The following is a 26,696-nucleotide window of genomic DNA, read 5'->3' on the forward strand; positions in this document are numbered from 1 at the left end:
ACATTCACACCTACGGTCAATTTAGAGTCACCAGTTAACCTAACCTGCATGTCTTTGGACTGTGGGGGAAACCGGAGCACCCGGAGGAAACCCACGCGGACACGGGGAGAACATGCAAACTCCACACAGAAAGGCCCTCGCCGGCCCCAGGGCTTGAACCCGGACCTTCTTGCTGTGAGGCGACAGCACTAACCACTACACCCCCGTGCCGCCCCAAGGTTGAACATTTTGGCCACAATTCCAAAAGGTATGTTTGGTGCAAAAACAACACTGCGCTTCACCAAAAGAACACCATGTTCTTTTTAGTGAAGCGTGGTGGTGGCAGCATCATGTTTTGGGGTTGTTTTTCTTCAGCTGGAACAGGGGCTTTAGTCAAGGTGGAAGGTATTATGAACGGTTCTAAATACCAGTCAATTTTGGCCCAAAACCTTCAGGTGTCTGCTAGAAAGCTGAAGATAAAGAGGAATTTCATCTTTCAGCACGACAATGACCCCAAGCATACACTGAAATCAACAAAAGAATGGCTTGACCAGAAGAAAATTAAAGTTTTGGAATGGCCCAGCCAGAGCCCAGACCTAAATCCAATTGAAAATCTGTGGGGTGACCTGAAGAGGGCTGTGCACAAGAGATGCCCTCGCAATCTGACAGATTTGAAGCGCTTTTGCAAGGAAGAGTGGGCAAATATTGCCAAGCCTAGATGTGGCAGTCTGATAGACTCCTACCCAAAAAAACTAAATGCTGTAATTAAATCAAAAGGTTCTTCAACAAAGTCTTAGGCTACGTTCACACTGCAGGCTGAAGTGACTCAAATCCGATCTTTTCGCCCATATGTGACCTGTATCCGATCTTTTATTGACAATATGAACGACACAGATCCGATTTTTTCAAATCCGACCCAGGCCGTTTGGATATGTGGTGCTAATTCCGATTCCTATCCGCTCTTTTCATATGCGACTTCAGTCTGAACCGCCAGGTCGCATTCATCCGACTTACACGTCATCAACAAGCCACAAACGTCACTATTCTGTGCTGAAGTAGGCGGCGGGTCTCTCAAAAAAAGTTACAACAACATGGCGCATAATCACGGGCGCAGATAGAGGGTGGGACGAGTCATATTTAAATTCACCTCGTTCGGTCCCCCCTACTTATAGGGAGGAAAAAACGTCTATGCTGTCTTTCTTTGCATAAGGCAAACCTCACGGAAAAATCAAAAGACTAATTACCATTCGGTTTATTGAGGTGCACAGCAGTGTATATACATATAGTTGCAACAACTCACATAAAACAAAACAAAGACTGATATTCGGTTGGTTGAGCTGCGCAGACTGCACAGGTTGCGAGCTCGAGCTTGGTTGCTATGGTTACTAACAACAAGTTTGACAGGCATATCGGGGTTGGGGTTGGTTTGCTGGCAGCTTTGTCCCCCCCAGTTTTTTGTCCCCCCCAGTTCAAAAAACGTATCTGCGCCCCTGCGCATGACATCAATGCGAGGGACGCTTCGGGCTGTGAAGGTTCTGAATCTTCTCAATGGAAGGACGCAGAGGTTAGGGAGCTGATTTCCATTTGGGGGGATGCAGCTATTCAAGCTAGATTGGATGAGTCATACCGCAACCGGGCGGTTTTACTTCCGTAAACACTGGCCATGCTCACTGTGTGTGACGTCGTCGTATCCTGCAGTGCGCATGCGGAACACTTTTAGGTCGCTTTTCGTTCATACTGAGGATCACATACAAGTCGCATATATTTGTTAATGTGAACGACCTCACAAAAAAATCGGATTTCACAAAAAAATCGGAATTGAGCATTAAGCCTTGCAGTGTGAACGTAGCGTTAGTTTAAGGGTGTGCACACTTCTGCAACCAGCTTATTGTACGTTTTTTATTTTTTGTGTTTTTTCCCCCTAACAGATTTGTTTGTTTTTCAATTGAATTGTACAGGTTTTAGGTCACATTAAGGCTGGGAAAAGTTTTGAAATTATTTATTGAAGGTCTTTTTTTTTTTACACATCAGAAAAACCTAGCATATTAACGGAGTACGTACACTTTTTATATCACTGTGTGTGTGTGTGTGTGTGTGTGTGTGTGTGTGTGTGTGTGTGTATATATGAATCTTTTCCATAACCTTGTCCTGGACTTGTTTTTGATGAATCCTTGATCTTCATTCTTCATTTGTTGAGTTTAGGTCATGGGGAAGCCATGGCCTAAAGGTTGGAGAAGCAGCTTTGGGACCAAAAGGTTGCTGGTACGATTCCCTGGACCAGCAGGAATGGCTGAATGCCCTTAAGCAAGGCACCTAACTCCTAATTGATCCCCAGGTTACCCACTGCAGTGTGGCAGCAGGGGTGTGGTCAAGCATTGGTCTGTGACTGGAGGGCGGAGTCAGGGAAGGTAAGTGGCAGAATCACTGCACCTGATGTCAGTTAACTTGTGTTTGTGTGTCTCCCCCAGTGACTGCGCCCTATATAAGGAGAGAGAGAGAACAGAGGAAGAGAGCTCTCTCCCCAACCAGACGACCTGTGTGTGTGTGTGTGTGTGCGCGCGCGCGCGCGCGCGTGTGTGTGTGGCTGGGAGAGTTTAAAAAGTCACTGAAAAGTGCTAATAAAGAGGGGTTTTTTTAACTCAGTTCTGGCCTGCCGTCCTTCTGTGCTCCACCCACCCGTCCGAACTTCTACAGTGGTGCTGAAACCCGGGATCCGGAGCACAGAGAAGAACAGCCCCATGGAGTCCTCCCCCTTCGCAGACCTGGTCCATGCCCTCGCCACGGCCCAGCAGAGCCAGCACCAGGCACTGGTCGCCCTCCGGAAGGAGCAGGAGAAAAGGCTTGAGGCCCTGGTGCTGGCGCAGCAGGAAGATCGTCAGGCGTTCCGGCACCTCCTCACGTCAGCGGGGTCCACCACCTCCACCGCCGCGGGCCCACACGATGACCCCGAGGCCTTCCTCGCGCTCTTTGAACAAGCAGCAGAGGCCTCGGGCTAGCCGGTGGAACAGAGCGCGGCGCACCTCCTCCCCCTGCTAACGGGCGAGGTGCAGCTGGCCGCGCTACAGCTCCCCGCCGACAGCTGGCTGGTCTACACAGACCTCCGCCGGGCCGTCCTCCAGCGTGTGGGGTGCACCCCAGAACAACATCGACAGCGCTTCCACGCTCTGCGCCTGGAGGAGGTCGGCCAGCCGTTTGCGTTTGGCTAGCAACTCCGGGATGCCTGTTGGCGGTGGCTGAGGGCTGACAACCGTGACGCCGAGGGAATCGTCGATCTGGTGGTACTGGAACAGTTCATCGCCCGACTACCCGAAGGGACTGTGGAGTGGGTCCAGTTCCATCGCCCGGCATCGCTGGATCAGGCCATCGAACTGGCGGAGGACCATTTGGCGGCTGTTCCGACGGCAGGACAGCAGACCTCCTCTTCTCCCCTCTCCTCTCTCTCTCTCTCTCTCCCCCTCCCCTTCTGTGTCTCGTCCTCGCCCCGTTCCCCCACCGCGGAGGTGGGGGCTGGCTCCACCCCAGACTATGCAACGCGATACCCGGAAGCAGTGCCTCTTCACAATATCTCAGCACGCAGTATTGCAGAAGTGCTCTTCTGCGTCATCTCCCGAGTCGGAATCCCGTAAGAGATTCTGACTGATCAAGGCACCTCGTTTATGTCACGCACACTGAGCGAACTGTATGGGTTATTGGGAATTAAGCCGATCCGCACCAGCGTGTATCACCCACAAACGGACGATTTAGTCGAACGGTTCAATCGCACACTCAAGAATATAATTAAAAAGTTTGTTCGCAAGGACGCACCCAATTGGGATAAATGGCTCAAACCCCTGTTATTTGCAGCGCGAGAGGTCCCACAAGCCTCCACAGGGTTCTCCCCGTTCGAATTATTATATGGGCGTAAGCCGCACGGCATCCTAGATGTACTGCGGGAAAATTGGGAGGAGGGACCTTCCTCGACCAAAAATGAAATTCAATACATTATTGACCTGCGCGCAAAACTCCACACACACACACCTAACCCAGGAGAATTTGCAGCAGGCCCAAGAATGGCAAACCTGCCTGTACGACAGGGGTACGCGCCTTAGGGAGTTCACACCGGGAGATAAAGTACTTGTACTGTTGCCCACATCGAGCTCCAAATTAGTCGCCAAGTGGCAAGGACCCTTTGAGGTCACACGACGAGTCGGGGACGTTGACTATGAGGTGAGGCGAACGGACAGGGGTGGGGTGCTACAGATTTACCACCTCAATCTGCTCAAACTCTGGAACAAGGAGGTCCCCGTGGCGTTGGTGTCGGTGGTTCTGGAGAAGGCGGAGCTGGGGCCAGAGGTTCAAAAAGGAACACTGACATCGCTTACCTCTCCGGTCCCCTGTGGAGACCACCTCTCCCCGACCCAACTCACAGAGGTTGCCCAGTTGCAGACCGAATTTTTGGATATATTCTTGCCCCTGCCCGGCCGCACCTGCCTCATAGAACACCACATTGAGACACCCCCGGGGGTGGTCGTGCACAGCCGCCATTACAGGCTACCCGAGTACAAGAAAAAAGTGGTTCGGGAAGAACTCGAGGCCATGCTCGAAATGGGCATCGTCGAGGAGTCCCACAGTGACTGGAGCAGCCCGGTGGTCTTGGTTCCCAAGGCCGACGGGTCGGTCAGGTTCTGTGTGGACTATAGAAAAGTCAACGCGGTGTCTAAATTCGATGCGTACCCAATACCTCGTATTGACGAGTTGCTGGATCGACTAGGCACAGCTCACTTTTATTTGACACTGGATTTAACAAAGGGTTATTGGCAGATCCCCTTGACTCCACTATCCCGAGAAAAAACGGCCTTTTCCACACCGTTTGTTTTACACCAATTTGTCACACTTCCTTTTGGGCTGTTTGGGGTGCCCGCTACGTTCCAGCGGCTTATGGACAGGGTCCTCCGCCCCCACGCCACCTATGCGGCTGCATACCTGGACAATATTATAATCTATAGTAACGACTGGCCACGGCATCAACAACACCTGAGGGCCGTCCTTAGGTCGCTGAGGTGAGCGGGTTTCACGGCCAACCCGAAGAAGTGTGCGATTGGGCGGGTGGAAGTACAGTATCTGGGCTTCCACTTGGGCAATGGGCAGATGCGTCCCCAAATTAATAAGACAGCAGTGATTGCGGCCTGCCTGAGGCCCAAGACCAAAAAGGGGGTGAGACAGTTCCTGGGGCTGGCTGGCTACTATCGTAGGTTTATACCTAATTATTCGGACGTCACCAGCCCGCTGACTGATCTCACTAAAAAGGGGGCACCAGATCCGGTCCAGTGGACAGAGCAATGCTAGCAGGCTTTCTCTGAGGTGAAGGCTGCACTGTGTGGGGGGCCACTGTTACTCTCCCCTGACTTTTCTCTCCCCTTTATGTTGCAGACGGACGCGTCGGACAGAGGGCTGGGGGCTGTTCTGTCCCAGGAGGTGGAGGATCGCCCCGTGCTGTATATCAGCAGAAAGCTGTTGGTGCGGGAGGGGCGCTACAGCACAATAGAGAAAGAGTGCTTGGCCATCAAGTGGGTGGTCCTCGCCCTCCGCTACTACCTGCTGGGATGCCCTTTCACCCTCTGTTCGGACCACGCGCCCCTCCAGTGGCTCCACCGCATGAAGGATGCCAACGCACGGATCACCCGTTGGTATTTGGGACTCGAGCCCTTTAACTTCAAGGTGATCCACAGGCCGGGGGCACAGATGGTCGTGGCGGACTTCCTCTCCCGTCGGGGGGGTTGTAGGCTGCAGGCCAGCCTGAGTCGGGCGGTGGGGGTATGTGGCAGCGGGGGCGTGGTCAAGCGTCGGTCTGTGACCAGAGGGCGGAGTCAGGGAAGGTAAGTAGCAGAATCACTGCACCTGATGTCAGTTAACGTGTGTTTGTGTGTCTCCCCCAGTGACCGCGCCCTATATAAGGAGAGAGAGAGCAGAGGAAGAGAGCTTTCTCCCCAACCAGACGACCTGTGTGTGCGCGTGCGTGTGTGGCTGGGAAAGTTTAAAAAGTCACTGAAAAGTGCTAATAAAGAGGGTTTTTTTTTAACTCCGTTCTGGCCTGCTGTCCTTCTGTGCTCCACCCACCCGTCCGAACTTCTACAGTCAGGGTCTTGTTGTACATTGCTCTGTAGAAGAGTGTCTGCTAAATGCCTGTAATATAATGAGTTATGTTCTTTAACAATGTCTGGGGCCTTTCAGGAACAGGTATATTTATATCAAGCTCATGAGACACGTTAATTGCCTGCAGAAGTTACCTTAACAGGACTTCTTATGGTATGCACCAGAACTAATTTAGGGGTTTCACAGCAACAGGGGTGAATATCCCTGTACGTAAGGCACTGTAATACTGTGTCTACATATAGTTCTGCCCTCAATTTTGCAATTGGTCCACCCACCACAAATTCAAAACTTGTTAGCAAACAGGACATTTTCAAATCGTGACTCAGAAAAAGAGAGTGAGAGCGAGAAATGGAAAGAAATGGAGCATCTTGGGAATTGAAGAGTTAAATTCTGCTCAAATGAGTCTCATTTTTCATAGAATTTCTCATAATGCAGTTACGGGGTTAGGATGCTATTGCAGTGGTGGGTTCCAGCGGGAGTTTAGGCAGGCAGATATACATCATTGTGTTCCTGTATATCTGCACCCTCCAGCTCTCTCTCTCTCTCTCTCACACACACACACACGCACGCACACAGCTGACTAATGGAAGCCACTCTGTCTTAACCAACAGTGTTAGAGAGATATTATTACACAGAGTGCTTTTACCATCAACTACTCTGTTTAGAGACAGCAAGCTTAGAAGACAAGTGCACAAACATACAGACAGACATTTATTGGCAAACCAAAGTCAAACCTAATCCATGTTTAAACGAATGTTTAAACAGCCACATTCAGAGTCACCTGTGAGAGAAAGAGTTCTTTGAGAGATTCAGGTATGAGAGATCGGCACAGCAGCCTCGGAGTAAAGCACCAAACAACTGCAAGAAACAAAAACACATTAGCACCATTGAGCTGTGGAATTCTCAAATCTGTTGGTTGGCTTGATTTCTATAACAGCTTGGATACTAATGCTGGCTCCAATTCAAATCGCAGGATTATATTAATGTTCTAAGAAAGCAACCATTATTATAATAATGCATTCACAGGAACGTTCGACATCATACAACTCTCATAATGAACAGATTGTAAAGAACATGTTATTTAACAAAGAAAAACAATCATTGATACGGTGAAGCTTTCTGTAAGGAGATGTGTATTTAACATTTAGGAAATGAGTCCCAGTGTCAGTGCTTTGTAAGAGTAAATCTTCAGAATAGAGAAGTTTGCACTTCCCGTTTTCTCTGGAACATGAATAGCATTGACCTCAAGAAGGAGAAAAAGAGACTGGTGAAGGAATAATTTAAATAGAGCTGTTAAAACCTAAGTGGGGTGGCATGGTGACGTAGTGGTTAGCACGGTCACCTCACAGCAGGAAGGTTTTGGGTTTGAGCCAAGCAGCCGACAGGGGCCTTTCTATGTGGAGTTTGCATGTTCTCCCTGTGTCTGCGTGGGTTTCCTCTGGGTGCTCCAGTTTCCCCCACAGTCCAAAGGCATGCAGGTTAGGCTAATTGATGGCTCTAAATTGACCGTAGGTGTGAATGTGAATGCTTGTTTGTCTCTATGTGTCAGCCCTGTGATGATTTGGCAACTTGTCCAGGGTGTACCCCGCCTTTCGCCCATAGTCAGCTGGGATAGGTTCCAGCTTGCCTGTGAGCAGTTATGGATAATGGATGGATTGATGTTAAAACATAACTGATAATAGGAACAGTAAATGTAACTATAAACAGATAAAAACACATCAGGATGTGCTGTTATAGGAAATCAGTCAAGATCACACCAGCCCAGTGTTGATTATTTTCCTGCAACAGTGTGCCCTGCCATATTTTATTCCTTAGGTAATTAGGGAAAGTCTGAAATAACCTGAATGTGAACCGAATGTGACGATCTGCATGAAGGTCAAATTTTTGAGGCATTTATGAGAAACACTTACTGATTCCACTGCGCAGTCTGTGCCTGAGAGATCTAAATGCACCAAGCAGTTGGGCTGAGCCAAGAACAGGTACAGATTCTACACAGGCAGGAGAGCAGACACACAGTTATAACGAGTGAGACAGACAGTCAATATTGAAGTTGTGTGATTTTTTTTTTTTGAGTTTGCGGTGATGTACTCTAGGTAAATAAAATGCCAAAAGCCTACATGGTCTTTGCATTGACCACAGTACTAGCACAACTTCTACTAGGACTTCCTGATTACTTCTTAGTTCTAAACTATTGTTATTTCAGTGTGAAGTCTTGCCATTCCTAATTTTCAAGCCTTTTTTTTATTGCTGACTGTTGTGTTTTGTATTAGACCCTTGTGTTGTTTTACTGTTTATATACTTTTGTATGGTTACATACATAACCATACTTTTGTATGATTCATAAGCACAACTAAACTTTGTGTGCGTGTGCATGTGTGTGCGCTCTAACTGTAGCATCCTCTCCAGAAAGAATGCCTGGGTTCCTGCTCAGGTCAAGATGCAGAAGAGAGTTGGAGTAGTCATCACTGGAACATAGAGCCTGAGACAGAGAAATCACACCTGAGGGGAAAATAAAAAATAATATATTAGAGTGTACAGTACAGCCACTTTCACATATTATTTGCTGGTTTGTTTGGGAGCTGGTGTCACTATAAATAGTCATAATGTTCATTTCATTCCTTGAAAATGAAGAAAAGATACAGTTCAGTTCATACCAAAACTAAAAACAACCACACTATTTAACCAAATGTCTGCAGACACTTCATCACACCCATATGTCCACATAGTTTGAACATCTCATTCCAGATGTTGCTTTTATAATAAATCTCCACTCTTCTGATAAGACTTTCCACTCAATTTTGGCTGTGGGGATTTGTGTTCATTTAGCTACAAAAGCATTAATGGGTTCAGGCTCTGATGTTGGGTGAGGAGGTCTGGGGTGCAGTCAGCATTCCAGTTCATACCAAAGGTGTTCATTGGGGTTGAAGTCAGGGCTCTGTGCAGGACACCCAGATTCTTCCACTATGACTTTGGCAAACCATGTCTTCATGAAGCTCGCTTTGTGCACTTTGTGGCAAAAGTTTGGGGACAACTCACATATGGGTGTGATAGTCAGGTGTCCACATTTATTGTCCCTTTAGTCCACAACGTATCTTGTCATGCCTGAGGATAATCGAGCCGATTTTTCGCTCACAAAAACTGCAAAAAGTGTCCCAGTTTTAGGATAGTCTAAACAGCAGAAAGTCTTGGTCTTCCTTTCCTCGGATGCTCAGTTTCATCAGAGCATTTGATGGTTTTTGCAAGTGCAGTTGAAGATGCATTCAAAGGTCTTGCAATTTTCCAAATTGACTGACACTTCATGTCTTAAAGTAATGATGGTGGACTGTCATTTCTCTTTACTTAGTTGAGCGGTTCTTGACATAATATGGATGACTACAGTTGTGGAATAGGGCTATTTACTGTATTTTTATTATTTACTATACACTGTTTGATTTCAAATGCATTAAAAAGGCAAGAAATTGCGCTAATTACATTTTGACAAGGCACACCTGTTAATTGAAAAGCATTCCAGGTGACTCCCTCATGAAGCTGGTTAAGATAATGCCAATAGTGTGCAAAGCGTCATCAAAGTAAACGCTGGATACTTTGAAGAATCAAAAATATCAAACATATTTTGTTTAACACTTTTTTGTTTACCACATAATTCCATATATATTCCATATGTTATTTCATAGTTTTGATGTCTTCAGTATTGTTCTACAATGTAGACAAGATCAACTGTGAGCTACTGTTCACTTACATATCCCCCCACTCTCGCTTATATGCAAGCAACTGAATGCAAGCAATTGAAGGAATAGGACATTTATTATGAATGTTGGCTTCAACAAATAATTACTTACTTAACAAGTAAGTAAAGAGCAGTGTTCTCCCCAGGTATTTCACATAGCATCCTGGTAAACTGCCATTTTGAAATAGCATTTTGCTTCCTGAAATACTGTCAAAATCCACCCTATATGTTTCATAAATACATTCAGTCGGTAAACAGGAAGTCAATGTGTGACAGACCTGAAAACGGTATACATGGTATAGAACCCCAAGCTGAAGCTCAGTACCAAATATCAAGCAGTTGTGATTTGTAGTTGCTCAGAAAAGTGTTACAAAAATTTTGTAAATCCATGCTGTGTGTTTTGTAAATACATTCAGTCGGTAAACAGGAAGTCGATGTGCGACAGACCTGAAAATGGTATACATGGTATAGAACCCCAAGCTGAAGTTTGGTACCAAGTGGCTATGATTTGTGGTTGCTGAGAAAAAGGGTGTTTCAGACGGACAGAGATAAACTAGTATACCCCCCTCCTTTGGAGCAGGGTATAATAAATAATAACAATAAAAATGGTCAGAATACAGAACAACCTATGAATGACTGGGGTGTACAAACTTTTGATTGGTACTCTACAGACATACAAAACATACATACATACTGTACATACATACAAGGTACATTAATGAAACTGTCAAAAATCAGTAATTATATATAAATCTATATGCATCATCGCAATGCAGAACAATTCTTTTCAACAAGATATAAGGCCCAAGAACTATGAACAGACCAAGCATAATAAGCACATTATAATCAGATTAAAGACTCTTATCAAGTTTGTTTTCCTAATGTTCTGTGGAACACTCCAGAGCTCTAATGATGAAAGCAACAATTAAGTACTATATAAAATTTTCATGCCTTCTAATCTGAAGTGTCATCAGTATCTCAATTAGATTTTCCCCTTTTAAATATTGGAAATGAACACCAACTCATTTTTCTTTTAAAGACTTCCACAAATTATGGATCATTGCCCCAGATTTGGAAACAGGCGATGCTCCAATGGTGGTGAGCCACATCCACAAAGAGCATGCCTCATCAAACACGGCTAACAAGGCCAATTCAGTCCACTCTTTTTTCCTTTCCAATTTATATACAGCTAGGACATTTTTCTCTCTGGCTTTAGAAAAGGCTAGGTTTGCTTTTGACATTTTGGTGCTGATTGCATTTATAAGATCGCGGTCATTCAGCAATAGATTTCGTTGTCCTAATCATTGTTTATGTTCTGTTAGAGGATTCTACCATATCAGATGCCCCTTAATCAACCAAGTCATTTTCTCAATAATGTCATGACTAATTGAATCACTGAATCATGTTACAAATGTTGGGTTTACAGCAGAATAGTGCACTGAAGGAAATGCAGATCGATCTATTCTGCAACTAATTCAATATCAATACAATGTTATTTGAGTTTATAGTGCAAAAGAACATGATACTTTTCACTGATGAAACAATCACATTTTCCAAAAAATATGCCGCTTTTTTGTGTAATAGGTGACCACTAAGGCATTAATCCTCTCATTAAAACGTAAATAAAATACAAAACTGGACTCTCAGTTAATTATTGATATAATAAAGTTTTCCACAAGATGTTGTTTATGTAACGTTTATGGAAGGAGACTCCAGTGTCAGAGCTTTTACACGTTCAATATAATTTGTGTTTATTTGTCAAATAACAAGTTGCATATATATATATATATATATATATATATATATATATATATATATATATATATACATACATACACACACACAAATTTTTTTTTTTAAACAAAAAAGGCAGTAATAAAACACTTGGGGATGTGCTGTTATTGGAAGATAGTACGGGAACAAGGGACAGGGTCACACTACAAAAAATGGTTGATTATTTCCCCGTAACGTTTTATTCCTTACTTATCTCAGATTTGCTCCTGTATTGGGTGTGTTACTGTCACTATTGTTTCCTGCGAAATGATTAAGGACTTTGACAATGTAATCTTGCTTAAGAAGCATAACTGGACAAAACTGCATGAAATGTAAAATGTTACGTCATGGCGGAGTCAGACCTATCTGAGCCGAGTGCGTGTTGGGACCGAGTATGAGGGCTCTAACAGGAGGCACTGGCTCCTGTGTGTGCAACACACACCTTTAGAGGAGAATGAGGTCTTGGAGAGGTTGAGCAGACGAAGGCCTTTGCTGAGCTGACACACCTGCTGGATGAGATTTGACACTCCTGCAAAACCACCCATGTACATGAGTGCGCACACACACACACACACACACACACACACACACACACACACACACACACACACACACACAGTGCACATTGTCAGAAGAGTCAAAATTGTCAAACATGCAAAATAACCTCTAACACTTGTGTGATGAAGAAATCAAAAGCCTCACTGACTGAAAACAGAAAGAGAAAAAATATATATAAATGAAAGAGCAAGGTGACAGTCACGTCATCAAACCTTGATTGTCAAATGTGTTGTGGGCCAGGTTGAGGGAGTGGAGCACAGATGCCGGGTTTTCCAACAGAGCAGCAGCCATTTTCTGAGGGAAATCCCTGCAGGCAAAAACAAGACAAAAATGAAAAGAAAAGAAGAAGAAAAAGAAATGCAGTAGCATCTGTCAGAAAAATTCAAGCACACAGAGTGTAAGCTAAGCATACACAGACAGACAGGTGTGTGTGTGTGAGAGAGAGAAGGGAGAGAGAGAATCTCACACTTTAAGCCCAGCGTTCTCCAGAGTGAGTTCTTCCAGAGTGCTGGATTTACTGACAGTGTGGAGGACCTGCTCCACTACCTCAGAGTTCTGTAAGCACACACACACAAACACACACAAAATCACCATGGCTCCATTGACCCATGCATTATTTAAACACTTCAGTTCACAAAATTAAATATTTTAATTAAATCAACAGCATAAAGGCCCTGATTCAATAAAATAATGTGTGAAAATTTTGCAGGCGATTTAAAAAGGAAAAAACCTGTATGAATTACAGTTGGTGAAAAGCAGATGTAGTAAAACCACTACAGTACGTATTTGTGTTTTTTGCGTGCTGTTTGCTCTTGATCACTGCAACAAGTTCTGAGCTCTCACACATTCCTGGAGGTGAGAGCATTTGTGTGTCCAGATATATAAAGTTTAAAGCTGCGAGATGTTAAAAAAAACTGTACAAAATACAATATGAAGGCAAAATAAGTGAAGTGATGTGTCAAAATTAAAAGTGGAGGTTGAAAAATAAAAAAGCTACTTTTAAATGTCTTCAAGCACAAAAAATTATGAATGCTTTTACCTATGCATGTAACAATTCACGATTTGATTCACGATCTTGGGTTCATGATTCAATTTTCCAAAGATATTTTTGAAAAAAAAAAAAAGAATTTTATTATGAAAAAAAGCAACATTTATTCACACAACAGCCCTTTCCCATTTTAGATCTGTTTTTGCAACATTAGAGCTGTGTTACTTCTGCCTATGGTGAAGTCATGTGCCTTTTAAAGCAACTTTCCATCTCTGTACGTTTGCTACTCATATGCATAACTAATGCCATGTTGTTTACTAATTAATCAGAACTAAGTTGTAATCATCATGTAGATAAATCAATATTTACCATGAGTTAGAATTTGATTGACGGCCTTGTCAATTACGTTAGATACCAGAATTGATGCTGCTCTACCCTGGCATTAGCAAGAAGACAGGATAACATTGTTAAATATTGCTGGTAAATGTTATCAAAATTGTAAAATTGCTCAACATGCTTTTATTTCCACCAAATTAGATGCAGCTCATGTCTCACTGGGAGGCAATATCGGTAATTCATCATGTAGCATGGAGGAGGTCACCAAAAATGATAAACTAGGGTGATTCTTGTTTCTTTTTTAATATACTGATGAGTTCAGTGGATGCTAAAATAAGCCTATTGGATTGATTGATATACTGTATAGTTTATAGTCATTGGTTAGATAAGAGAAGAAAAGATTTGTAAGGAGTACTTTAAAGGTCTATTTAAAAACACAAGGAGCACAAAGTTATTTTCTTTCATGGAAATTTAATTAAATAAGAGGATAAGTATCTAATTTTAATAAAGTATCAATACACCAAAATACTAGTTAAGCATAGTCACAGAGTACAATTTCACAAGTATTTTTCAACCCTGGGCATAAGAGAGATAAATCTTATTTATCTCATTACAACTACGTAAATTGTATAAGTTTGTTTGGTTTCCTCTGGTGGAAACAAAAGATTGTACATGAGCATATTACAACCCCTGGCAAAAAATATGGAAATCACTACTCTTGGAGGATGTTCATTCAGCTGTTTTACTTTGTAGTTAAAAAAAAAAAAAATCGCAGATATGACACAAAAGTATTTTATTTAACAGCTGAACCTTCTGGCTTTGTAAAATATACCTCAAAAAATTTAATGAAATTGTTGTAATTAATGGCACTTTTTTTTAAGATCAAGTAGAGGAAAAAATTATGGAATCACTCAATGATGAGGAAAAAATTATGGAATCATGAACCAAAAATCACAGTATTTTGTTGCACCTCCTCTGGCTTTTAAGACAGCTTGAATTATTTGAGGCATGGACTTGACTAATGGAAAACAATATTCTTTATCAGTCAGGTTCCAACTTTCTCATATAGCAGTTGAAAGATCAACTTTGCAGGATGGAGCCTTGTCATGGACCATTTTTTTTTTCAACTTCCATCATAAATTTTCAATTGGATTGAGATCCGGGCTGTTTGCTGGCCATGTCACTGAGTTGATATGCCTTTCCTGAAGAAAAGTTTTAATGCTCTTTGTTCTGTGGCAAGATGCATCATCATCACCAAAAGATTGATGGTATGATAAAAGTGTCCAAAATTTCAATGTACACCTGTGCATTTACTGTAGAGGTAATGACTGCCATCTTCCCAGGTCCTTTACCTGACATGCAACCCCATATCATCAATGACTGTGGAAATTTGCTTGTTTTGTTCAGGCAGTCATCTTTATATATGTTTCATTGGAACGGCACCAAACAAAAGTTCCAGCATCGTCTCCTCGGCCAATGCAGATTCATGATTCATCACTGAATATCACTTTCATCCAATCATCCACAGTCCAGACTGCTTCTCTTTAGCCCACTGGAACCTTGTTTCCTTCTGTTTAGGTGTTAATGATGGTTTACGTTTGGCTTTTCGGTACGTAAATCCCATTTCCTTCAGCCGATTTCTTACAGTTAGGTCACAAACAAACAGTCAGTGCGTTTACATGCACATCCAAATCGAGCTGCTGTCGGTAATCGAGCCAAGGGTCCCAGTAGGGGTGCCAGAGAACTCCAATCCTACATGCACACAAGAAAATCGAGCTATTGTGTGAGGTACATTGTGCACCCGAGCCACAGATGGCGCTACACAACCCATCGTGTTGGTACACTTCCGGTTGTCGTCATGAAGAAGAGCTATTCAAGAGTGTAAACAAAGTTATCAGTTCCGTGTTCTCCATTGCGCGTTTTTCTCCCATCCATGAATTTTAATATATTCAACTCCTTAAGCTGAATGAGCATGAACTCTGTCTCCTCATTGCTCCAGAAGTGCACGTTTCTGCTCGCCATTTTCTCTTCTTCGTTTGTTCCTCCTGACCTCTTCTGCTGCTCGCTACTACTGTTGTCATGCCGACCGAGGCTGTCGTGTTTCCCCGCTTGTGGTCTCGTCACTCGTCACTTCCGGAAGGGGCAGTGCTGAAGTAAGTAGCTCGACTACGTAGCTCGATAGGGTATACATGCACTAAGTAGCTCGGCAAAAATTGCATAATCTAGGTCGTGTAGCTCGATTACGAGAAATCCAGTTCGGTTCAATTTCAGCCTAGCTAAGGTGTTTCCATGGCATTTAGAACTTCGATTTCAGTCAAGCAATGGCAGAAATTCGATTTTCTCTATGTGCATGTAAACGCACTGATTGACTCCTGTTTCTGCCCATTTGTTTCTCATTTCTTTTGTTGTGTATTTTCTATTTTCAAGGCATATTGTTTTGAGTTTCCTGTCCTGACGCTTTGATGTCTTCCTTGGTCAACCTTTTACAACCTTCCCATTTTGCTTGTACTTGCGACAAATTTTCAACACAGCTGACTGGGAACAACCAACATCTTTTGCCATACTCCATGTTGAATTACCTTCTTTAAGGAGTTTTATAATCCTTTCCATTGTTTCAATTGAAAGCTCTCTTGTTGGGGTCATGTTTCCTGTTAATCAGCCAGGCGCAACAGCTCGTTAAGGTCTACAAGCACTCTCTTTTAACTGCAGACTAATTTGCATATTTAGGCTTGTGCGGGTATTTGTTTTAGAAATGCAAGTTACAGGGTGATTCCATAATTTTTTCCTTATCATTGAGTGATTATATAATTTTTTTCCTCTACTTGATCTTAAAAAAATGTGCCATTAATTCCAACAATTTCATTTAATTTTTGTTGAGATATATTTTACAAAGAAAGAATATTCAGCTGTTAAATAAAATTATTTTGTCATATATGTGATTTGTTTTTTTTGCTACAAAGTAAAACAGCTGAATGAACATCCTCCAAGAGTAGTGATTCCATATTTTTTTGCTAGGGGTTGTATTTGTGTAGTGTTGTCACCAAATTACTTTACTTGCTTTGACTTTTTTTTATATTTGTATATCTCATCTCATCTCATTATCTCTAGCCGCTTTATCCTTCTACAGGGTCGCAGGCGAGCTGGAGCCTATCCCAGCTGACTACGGGCGAAAGGCGGGGTACACCCTGGACAAGTCGCCAGGTCATCACAGGGCTGACACATAGACACAGACAACCATTCACACTCACATTCACACCTACGGTCAATTTAGAGTCACCAGTCAACCTAACCTGCATGTCTTTGGACTGTGGGGGAAACCGGAGCACCCGGAGGAAACCTACGCGGACACGGGGAGAACATGCAAACTCCACACAGAAGGGCCCTCGCCGGCCCCGGGGCTCGAACCCAGGACCTTCTTGCTGTGAGGCGACAGCGCTAACCACTACACCACCGTGCCGCCCATATTTGTATATGTAAATACTTAATTTAATTTATCTAGAAGTTTCTCTATTTTCTATTCTCTGTTTATCCTGTAATGATGCTGCTGGAATTTTAATTTCCCTGAGGGAACCCTCCCAAAGGGATCAATAAAGTTCCGTTCCGTTCCGTTCCAATCCAATCCAAGTAGAAATGTCCCTAAGCACACAATTTACATCAAAAAGAGACTACGGAGCTTGGAAGCTGATTGAAACAGCTGAATATAAATTTAATCTTTTTGGCTTGTATACATGCTACATTAAATAAAGTTTTAACTTTTTTTCTGTGACATATTTAATAAAAGTACTTTTTTTGTTTTCTTTGTTTCTGTGAACCTATTAAAGGGTAAGGTGTGCTAAAAAAAAAAAAAAAACACCCACACAACACCCCACCATATACAGCGGATATAAAAAGTGTACACACCCCGTTAAAATGATAGGTTTTGCTGACGTAAAAAAAATGAGACCACAATAAATAATTTCAAAACATTTCCCACCTTTAATGTGACCTATAACCTGTACAATTCAATTGACAAACAAACAAACAAATCCGTTAGGGAGAGAAACATAAAAAACGTACAATAAGCTGGTTGCATAAGTGTACACACCTGTAAACTAATACTTTGTTGAAGTGCCTTTTGATTTAATTACAGCATTCAGTCTTTCTGGATAGGAGTCCATCAGCCTGCCACATCTAGACTTGGCAATATTTGCCCACTCTTCCTTGCAAAAGCGCTCCAAATCTGTCAGATTGCGAGGGCATTTCTTGTGCACAGCCCTCTTCAGGTCACCCCACAGATTTTCAATTGGATTTAGGTCTGGGCTCTGGCTGGGCCATTCCAAAATTTTTGGGGGTCATTGTCATGCTGAAAGATGAAATTCCTCTTCATCTTCAGCTTTCTTGCAGACACCTGAAGGTTTTGGAACAAAACTGACTGGTGTTTAGAACTGTTCATAATTCCCTCCACTTTGACTAAAGCCCCTGTTCCAGCTGAAGAAAAACAACCCCAAAACATGATGCTGGCACCACCATGCTTTACTGTGGGTATGGTGTTCTTTTGGTGATGCACAGTGTTGTTTTTGCACCAAACATACCTTTTGGAATTGTGGCCAAAAAGTTCAACCTTGGTTTCATCAGACCATAAAACATTTTCCCACATGCTTTTGGGAGAGTTGCTGCATTTTTTTTTTCAAAATTTAGCCAGGCCTGGATGTTTATCTTTGACCCTACCTCATAGGTCCAGACATATGGAGAATACGGGAAATTGTTGTCTCAAGTAGTACACGACCAGTACTTGCCAGAAATTCCTGCAGCTCCTTCAGTGTTGCTGTAGGCCTCTTGGCAGCCTCCCTGACCAGTTTTCGTCTTGTCTTTTCATCAATTTTGGAGGGATGTCCAGTTCCCGGTAATGTCACTGTTGTCCCATATTTTCTCCACTTCTTGATGACCGTCTTCACTGTGCTCCATGGTATATGTAATGCCATGGAAATTTTTTTGTACACTTCTCCTGACTAGGCGGCACGGTGGTGTAGTGGTTAGCGCTGTCGCCTCACAGCAAGAAGGTCCGGGTTTGAGCCCCGTGGCTGGTGAGGGCCTTTCTGTGTGGAGTTTGCATGTTCTCCCCGTGTCCACGTGGGTTTCCTCCGGGTGCTCCGGTTTCCCCCACAGTCCAAAGACATGCAGGTTACCTAAACTGGTGACTCTAAATTGACCGTAGGTGTGAATGTGAGTGTGAATGGTTGTCTGTGTCTATGTGTCAGCCCTGTGATGGCCTGGCGACTTGTCCAGGGTGTACCCCGCCTTTCGCCAGTAGTCAGTTGGGATAGGCTCCAGCTTGCCTGCGACCCTATAGAACAGGATAAAGCGGCTAGAGATAATGAGATGAGACTTCTCCTGACTGATACCTTTCAACAATGAGATGCCTTTGATGCTTTGTAAGCTCTCTGCGAACCATGGCTTTTGCTGGAGGATGCAACTGAGTAAATGTCTGAACTTTATTTGGGGTTAATCAGAGTCATTTTAATTGATGGCAGGTGTGTACCCAAAAAGACTGAATGCTGTAATTAAATCAAAAGGTGCTTCAATAAAGTATTAGTTTAAGGGTGTGCACACTTACGCAACCAGCTTATTGTATGTTTTTTATTTTATATGTTTTTCCCCCTAACAGATTTGTTTGTTTTTCAATTGAACTGGACAGGTTATAGGTTACATTAAAGGTGGGAAAAGTTTTGAAATTATTTCTCATGATCTCATTTTTTTAACATCAGAAAAACCTATCATTTTAACGGGGTGTGTACACTTTTTATACCGTATCTACTGTACATTTTATGAAAATTAGGTGAAAGACGAAGCAACTAGGATTCCTCAAGAAAATTGGACGCTTTCAGAGTGGTCCAACAAAGAAAATGTGCCTTTTTTATTTAAATTTCTGAATCAAACAGCTACAGTGGTGTTAAACACTCATTCTCACTCATTCAAGCTGTATTTTTGAGATCTGAATTTATGGCTCTGGTTTTTGTTCCTTTTCAAAACTATAACCTGTAATTTCAAAATATGCTGTTTTGATAAGCAAACATTATTCTTAGCATGTTGGCAAAAAAATGTTAACTATAAAAAATTTTTTGTATAAAGTGCATGAAATTTATATACAGTATATGTGAAATTCAATCGTGAATACTTTTGTTACCAAAACTTCAAAATAAAAAAAATTCAAGCTGGACATGATAAGCTGGATTTAATGTCTCAGTTTTACAGTCATGTGAAAAAATAAGTATATCCCATGGAAATTGTCGACTTTTCTCAACATATTTAAACATGCAAACAAGTACATACACCTTTGGCTTCAGAAGCCCCCTTTAACAGAAATAACTTCTTGAAGGCATTGTCCATTGTCTTGGACATTGGTTTGCTAAAATTTTTGACCATTCTTCTATGCAAAATTCCGACAGTTGCAAGAAGTTTGAGGCTTTTCTTGTATGTTTTTACTGTGTTTTTCAAATCTCCCCAAAACATTTCAGTTGGGTTCAAATCTGGGATTTGACTAGGCCATTCCATAAACCTCCATTTCTTCTTTTTGAGCCATTCCTTCTTTTTGAGCCATTCCTTGGTGGATTTGCTTGTGTGCATAGGCCATTATGTTGTTGAAAGTTTACCTCCGGTTCAACTTCAAATTTTGGCCTCATATTATCTTCAAGCAATATTTGATATGATTCTGAATTCATAGTTGAATCAATGAAGGCAAGATTCCCAGTCCCTGAGGCAGTGAAGCAACCCCAAACCATAACATTTCCACCACCATGATTCACAGTTGGTCTGAGGGTCTTCTCCTGAAATGCCGTCTTTAGTGTCTGCCACACATTTATACTTTTACTGTGGCCAAACAACTCCTACCTTTGATTCGTCTGTCCAGAGCACATTATTCCAAAAGGAATATGCCTATATGATCATTGGCAAACTGTAGTCTTGTTTTAACGATCCTTTTGGACAGCACAGACTTTTTCATGGCATGCCTCCCATGCAGGTCAAATTTGTCCAGTCTCTTTCTTATTGTAGATGTATCAACTTTCACAGCAACAGTTGCAAGAGTTATCTGCAGATCCAGTGATGAAATTTTGGGGTTCTTGGAGACTTCTTTCAGCATGAAATGGTCTGCTCTTGGGCTGAATTTGCTGGCCAGTCCTGGACAAATTGGCAGTTGTTTGAAATCTATGCCACTTGTAGTCTTACAGTGGAATGATTTATTTCTAATAATTTAGAGCTCTTTTTAAATCCCTTGCCAGATTCATAGGCATCCATAACCTTTTTTTCTGAGGTCTTTAGATCTTGCCATGAAGACACCACGCACTTCAATAGCAAAATGAACACCAGACCCTAGATGTCGGGTTTAAATAAGATAGGTTCCACCTGCAGGAGGTTCGAATCAGCGGCACCTAATCTGGAACACCTGATTCTAATTTTATGGACTTGAAAGTATGATTAAAAAAAAGGGTGCACTTACTTTTTCCAGGGTGTCCTTATTATTTGTGACTGAATTTCTTTTTGATTTAAATTATGAAAATGATTATAAAATGTCAATTGCATGTGTTGTTTGTTGGAGTCTCAAAAAGAGTGAAATGTTTACTTGTTTAAATATGTTGAGCAAAGTCTACATTTTCCATGGGATATATTTTTTTTTTTCACATGACTGTATATAGATCTATATGGTAGTAAGGACACTGATTGCTAAAGAGTAACTAAAAACAAAATCTAAATGCATCAAAAATGGCACAGCAGTACTGTATATTATTCCCAGTAAATTGTGTAGAAAAAAATGTAATGAATCAAGTACACAAGATATTTACTAAGCGCATGTCTTTGCAGTACAGCTTGGTGAACCATGTATTGTATGCCATAGATGCCACGATGACTGCAAGGTCTCTGCAAAACACACACAAAAGAAATATAAAATGAGATTGGGGGCGGGGAATAAGCACTCCTCTCAAAAAAGCCTGTTAGCCAATCTGTTCCTTCACAAATGAATCCTGACACAAACTCCTAGAGACAGAAATAGTACAAAATGACACATTCAGCAGGAAATGCTCATTCTGAGACAGAAGCTAAGAGAGGAAGAGAAGATCGATGGGGAAACTGATGCCAGGGCAGCACACTACTCAGCACCATGTGTCTGTGATATGGCTTTTAATCCTGGCTGTGTGCCTAAAACCCATTTTACCCTGGGAAAAAAAGGGAACAAGCCGTAAACTCACTTCCTATTCCTCCTTCAAGAAAGGTACAGAGCTGCAGAAAGAGTGAGAAGCCCATGCCTTAAATTAAAGCAAGGCTTATGACTGTGTTCTCATATGGGACTTCTTTATATAACTGGGAAGAAGAGCCTTATTAATTCATTTTTCATTCTCATGCACGTATTATGGCTAAAGCCACAGCAATGAACAGCCTTCTACTGGAATCCAAACTCAATAGCAAGCTTTAAAAATAACACATACGGTAACACTTTCTATGATGCTCATAATTATAAATGTACTTAGAATTCTTTCTAAGTTGGCAATTATTCCTTGTAAGCATTTTATTTTATAAACTCTAATTACATAATTATGTACTAAACTGTATCAATCAATTCCACTAGAATACAGTTTTTAATAAAAAAAAAACTTTATATGAAGCCCATATTCATAAAACTATAAAAAGGTGCTTTGAATTAATCCTAAGCATGTTATGAACTCTAATAAAGCCATATCAAACTTAAATAATGGGCTATAAATAATTCCACTGAAATCCACCCTCAATAGCAAGAAAACCTTGGAAGCACATATTCACAAACTGTACCTCTGCTTAATGATTTCTGGTAAGCATTTAAAAGCTTGAATAATGTCTCAAAGCTCGAATAATGGGCTACGGGAAAATAATTCCATTTAGTCAAACTCAATAGCGAGAAAAGAAAACTTTCTATGAAGCCCATATTAATAATATAAATGTGCTGAGAATTGTTTTTGCTAGTAATGATTCCTTGTAGCCGTTGTTTTTTTTTTAAAATGTGTCTAATAATAGCTCATAAAGTGCTAATCAAATGTGCTATAAATAATTCCACTGGAATTCAAATTCAATAGTAAGAAAAACATTTTAAAAAAAAAACCTCGACAATCTGTGAAGTCCAGATTCAAAAATGATAAGTCTGCTTAATTAATGAATTCTTGCAAGCTTTTTATGAGCACTAATAATGCTGCATAAAGCTCAGTGCTCAGTGACAAGAAACAATAATAACAACAAACAACAACCATGAAGCCCATATACCGTACAGTGCATACATCAGAATTGTGCTTAGATCCCATTTAAAAAACAAACAAACAAAAACCGGTAATAAGTCTTTGGAATCTTTTTTTTTTTAAATAAATTCGAATAATGCCGCATAATGTTCAAATACATATGCTACAAGTAAAATATCATGGTTATTCAAACTCAGTAGTAAGAAAGAAAAACTATGAAACCCATATTCATAAATCATTATAACTTTGCTTACAATTCTTTGCAATTTGTTAATGATTCCTTGTAAGCATTTTATAAACTCTAATAACGCCTCATAACACTAATAATGTGCTATATGTTATCCCACTGTAATCTAAACTCAGCTGCAGACAAAGATTATTTATTTACTAATACATAAATAAATACAGTATCACTTTGCATTTTCAACTAGGAAAAGAGAAACAGAAAAGGACAACACCTTCTATAAGCCCATATTCATCAATTTTTTTTCCTCCGTGCTCTCACGGAAGGCGGTCGCATCTCTGCTCTCCTCTCCTTTTTTCCTGCTTGTGCTCTTTGTTCGTCTCGTCTGCCTATACTCTTTTTTTTTTTTGAGAGACTCTCTCCGCATTGAATTTCTAAACCAAAAAAGCATGGATTTGATAAACTGGTCTCCCAATGAAATTGACACAGTTTCTGGGTTCGGGGGAACCCACCTGTCCTGCCGGAACGTCTGTGGAGGACACTGAAGATATCTACCTATTCGGAACCATGATTACAGGACTTTTGCTGATTGGATTAGGCATTGCCCTGGTATATCGAGGAAATCAGACAATGGTGACAGCTGTTCAAAGCTCCACAAAGCTGCCCGATATGATTGGAGTGGTGGGCAAAGCTGTTTGCACTTGGACTGTGGACCTTTAACCACAAAATGGTTGTTATCTCGGAGCAGTTTTCAGCTTTGCAAGGAATACGTATTTTGGAGATCAAATGGAATTGAATTGAACAGAATGGATGAAATGGACAGATATAGACGAGTGGTGTGGATGTGTAAAGACTGCGTCTGTTTGAAAGACTAAACAATCTCTATCTTATCGACATTCAGCTCCCTGAACAGCACTGGCCTTGATCGAGGCCGTTGCTGGGTAACATTTTCCCCAGAAGGTCACTGCTGGGAGACACTCTCGCATTCCTTCCCCAATTTTCCACGGTCGCTGTTTTTCACCCCCAGTGTGACAAGCGGGTGCGTGACCAGCGCCGTTTGCATGGCTGCAGGAGCGGACGGCTGCTTGCTTGTGCTGGGTTACCTCTACCTCCTCCCCTCCCCTCCTACCCCCTTCCCCCCCACCCCTGATTACCCCCCCCCCAAGTCCAATGTTTCAAAGTGTACTTGTGTTATTGTGTGCTTTTGCAGAGGTTTTTAAAGATCCCATGGCATGGTGGTTTGTTGATGCTTTAAATGGGCTCGTGGAGGCTTCCGGATGTTATATCAGCAGCCTTTCTCGAAATGAACCCTCGGCACGTAAATATAGCCTCCTGGGAGAAAGCCCCATTTCAGCGCTTTTCCCAGTGCGTCGTTTTGCTAATGAGAAGCAGGAGGCGGGGAAGGGTGGGGGGGGGCGGGCCATGGGGGGAGGGGGAGGGGCTTGACCAAGCTGCGCACACACATACTCGCTGCTATCAGCGCCTGTAGCCACACTGCTAAGACAAAACCCCGTTCTCTCTCGGACTCCCTTCGTAAACTCAACGTGACACAGAGAACAGAGAGTGAGAGTGTTCGGAGTGGTAGTTTACGAACGTATAATACCCTAGGCTTGAACACGCACTCCATAACCAAAGAGGATAGAAGCAGCAACTACAGCAACATATCGCTTATCCAACAGAAGACATGCATTGCGGAGCAATAGTCAAACATAAGCTCATAAGTTACAGTCAATTTCCAGACTAAACTCAGTTTAACAGAGCATGCTGCATGCTCTTTAGTTTTGTAGCGCAGATTACCTGGCTAACTGCAGGAAGCAGTTAGCAGCACAGCTAATGTAGCCATTGCTAGGCTAACGCACCGATTTTAAAACACCGCAAAACGACCAGTTATACACTTACTTGTTCGGTGTTTGTGGCTGATGCGGCAGGGTTGCTTGGTACGGACCCAGGCTTCAGTGACAGTTGATGTACAAAACCTGCCCTGTACTGTCCCAAGTTGTGGAACCATTCCTCAGGAAAATGCTTCCGACAAACATACACCGTCTTAGGTAGACTCGACGGCGTATTATTGAAGTAAATAAAATTAAGCCACTGCGTCTTCAGGGGCTCTCCCGTCGGCAGTAAAAACAGACTCTTTTCTGTGTTGTCACATCCATGTACAGCGCAATTTCCATGTTTCGCTCGCTTAGGTGATGCCATGTTGTGTCCTCTATGGTCTCCTCACTACAACTGGGCGGGGCAATCCATGCAGTGGGTGGGAATCCAGAGGGGGGGCGTGGGGATCATCTCCCTTGCTGACGTAGTAAAGGGAAGAGCTTATCAACGTGCTGTTTTGATGCGCCATTCTCAAATGTTGGGCATAGTTTGGTTTACACATTATGAAATTTCTAGCCACTGGGGTGACTTAAGAAGGTCAGAGGAACTCATTTTAACGTTAAAAAACCTCAGAAAGTGAAAATTTCATGCCATGAGACCTTTAAATGTTCCCACACTGTACTCCTGATAGGAGCATAGTGTGGGGGGGGGGTTCTTTTTTCCTCATCTTTCCTTTTTTTTCTTTTCCTTTTATCCCTGTCTTCCTGTCCTGTTCCCCCTCTGTAAGGACAGGTTGATGGTCAATTTCACTGGTAACAGTGACAATAAAGGGTTCATTAATTTATAATTGTGCTTATAATCAGTAATGTGTTATAAATTTCCCCTTGATAACTTTAATCATGTTGTAATGCAAGTGGTATTATTCATTATCATGCCTGTGCATTATAATTCGTTATCAATTTTGCTAAGTATAATAAAGCAACCCCTCCTAGAACTGCCACCTTATTGTGGTGGAGGGGTTTGTGTGCTTGAGTGATCCTAGGAGCTATGTTGTTGGGGGCATTATGCCCCTGTCAGGGACCGTGACGTCGCCTGGTATGGCGCAGCCAGGGCCCCACCCTGGAGCCAGGCCCGGGGTTGGGGCTCGTATGCAAGCGCTTGGTGGCCGGGCCTTTGCCCATGGGGCCCGGCCGGGCTCAGCCCGAAGAGGTGACGTGGGCCCGACCTCCTGTGGGTTCACCACCCACAGAGGTAGCAGTAGGGGACTGGTGCAGTGTGGATTCGGCGGCAGTCAAAGGCAGAGGCCTCGACGACCTGATCCCCGGACACAGCGGCTAGCTGTTGGGACATGGAATGTCACTTCACTGGGGGGGAAAGAGCCTGAGCTTGTGCGGGAGGTTGAGAGGTACCGGCTAGAGATAGTTGGGCTCACCTCCACGCACAGCTTGGGCTCTGGAACCAAGCTCCTCGAGAGGGGCTGGACTCTCCACTTCTCTGGAGTCACCCATAGTGAGCAGCGGCGGGCTGGTGTGGGCTTGCTTATAGCTCCTCAGCTCAGCCGCCATGTGTTGGAGTTTACCCCAGTGAATGAGAGGGTCACCTCTCTGCGCCTTCGGATTGGGGAGAGGGCTCTTGCTGTTGTTTGTGCCTACGGGCCGAATAGCAGTATAGAGTATCCGGCCTTCTTGGAGTCCCTGGGAGAGGTACTGAGGGGTGCTCAGACTGGGGACTCCATCGTGCTACTGGGGGACTTCAACGCTCATGTGGGTGACAACAGTGACACCTGGAGGGGCGTGGTTGGGAGGAACGGCCTCCCTGATCTGAACCCAAGTGTTGTTTTGTTATTGGACTTCTGTGCTAGTCACGGTTTGTCCATAACAAACACCATGTTCAAGCATAGGGGTGTCCATAAGTGCACGTGGCACCAGGACACCTTAGGTCAGAGGTTGATGATAGACTTTGTTGTCG

General features: G+C 42.8%; 1 protein-coding gene across 2 annotated transcripts in view; it reads right to left on the reverse strand.

The window, feature by feature from the left end:
• carmil3 (capping protein regulator and myosin 1 linker 3) overlaps positions 1-26,696 on the reverse strand; it is a 176,091-nt gene that overhangs the window by 73,351 nt on the left and 76,044 nt on the right. For both annotated transcript variants that reach the window (XM_060929877.1, XM_060929887.1), the window contains exons 9-15: positions 21,311-21,386; positions 12,636-12,724; positions 12,382-12,476; positions 12,054-12,140; positions 8,501-8,610; positions 8,022-8,099; positions 6,893-6,969 (exon numbers count right to left, since the gene is read on the reverse strand). In XM_060929877.1, coding sequence (XP_060785860.1) covers positions 6,893-6,969; positions 8,022-8,099; positions 8,501-8,610; positions 12,054-12,140; positions 12,382-12,476; positions 12,636-12,724; positions 21,311-21,386 — 612 coding nt within the window. The remainder of the gene's footprint in view (positions 1-6,892; positions 6,970-8,021; positions 8,100-8,500; positions 8,611-12,053; positions 12,141-12,381; positions 12,477-12,635; positions 12,725-21,310; positions 21,387-26,696) is intronic.

The sequence above is a fragment of the Neoarius graeffei genome, chromosome 1, assembly GCF_027579695.1.
Source record: "Neoarius graeffei isolate fNeoGra1 chromosome 1, fNeoGra1.pri, whole genome shotgun sequence".
Classification (NCBI taxonomy): Eukaryota; Metazoa; Chordata; class Actinopteri; order Siluriformes; family Ariidae; genus Neoarius; species Neoarius graeffei.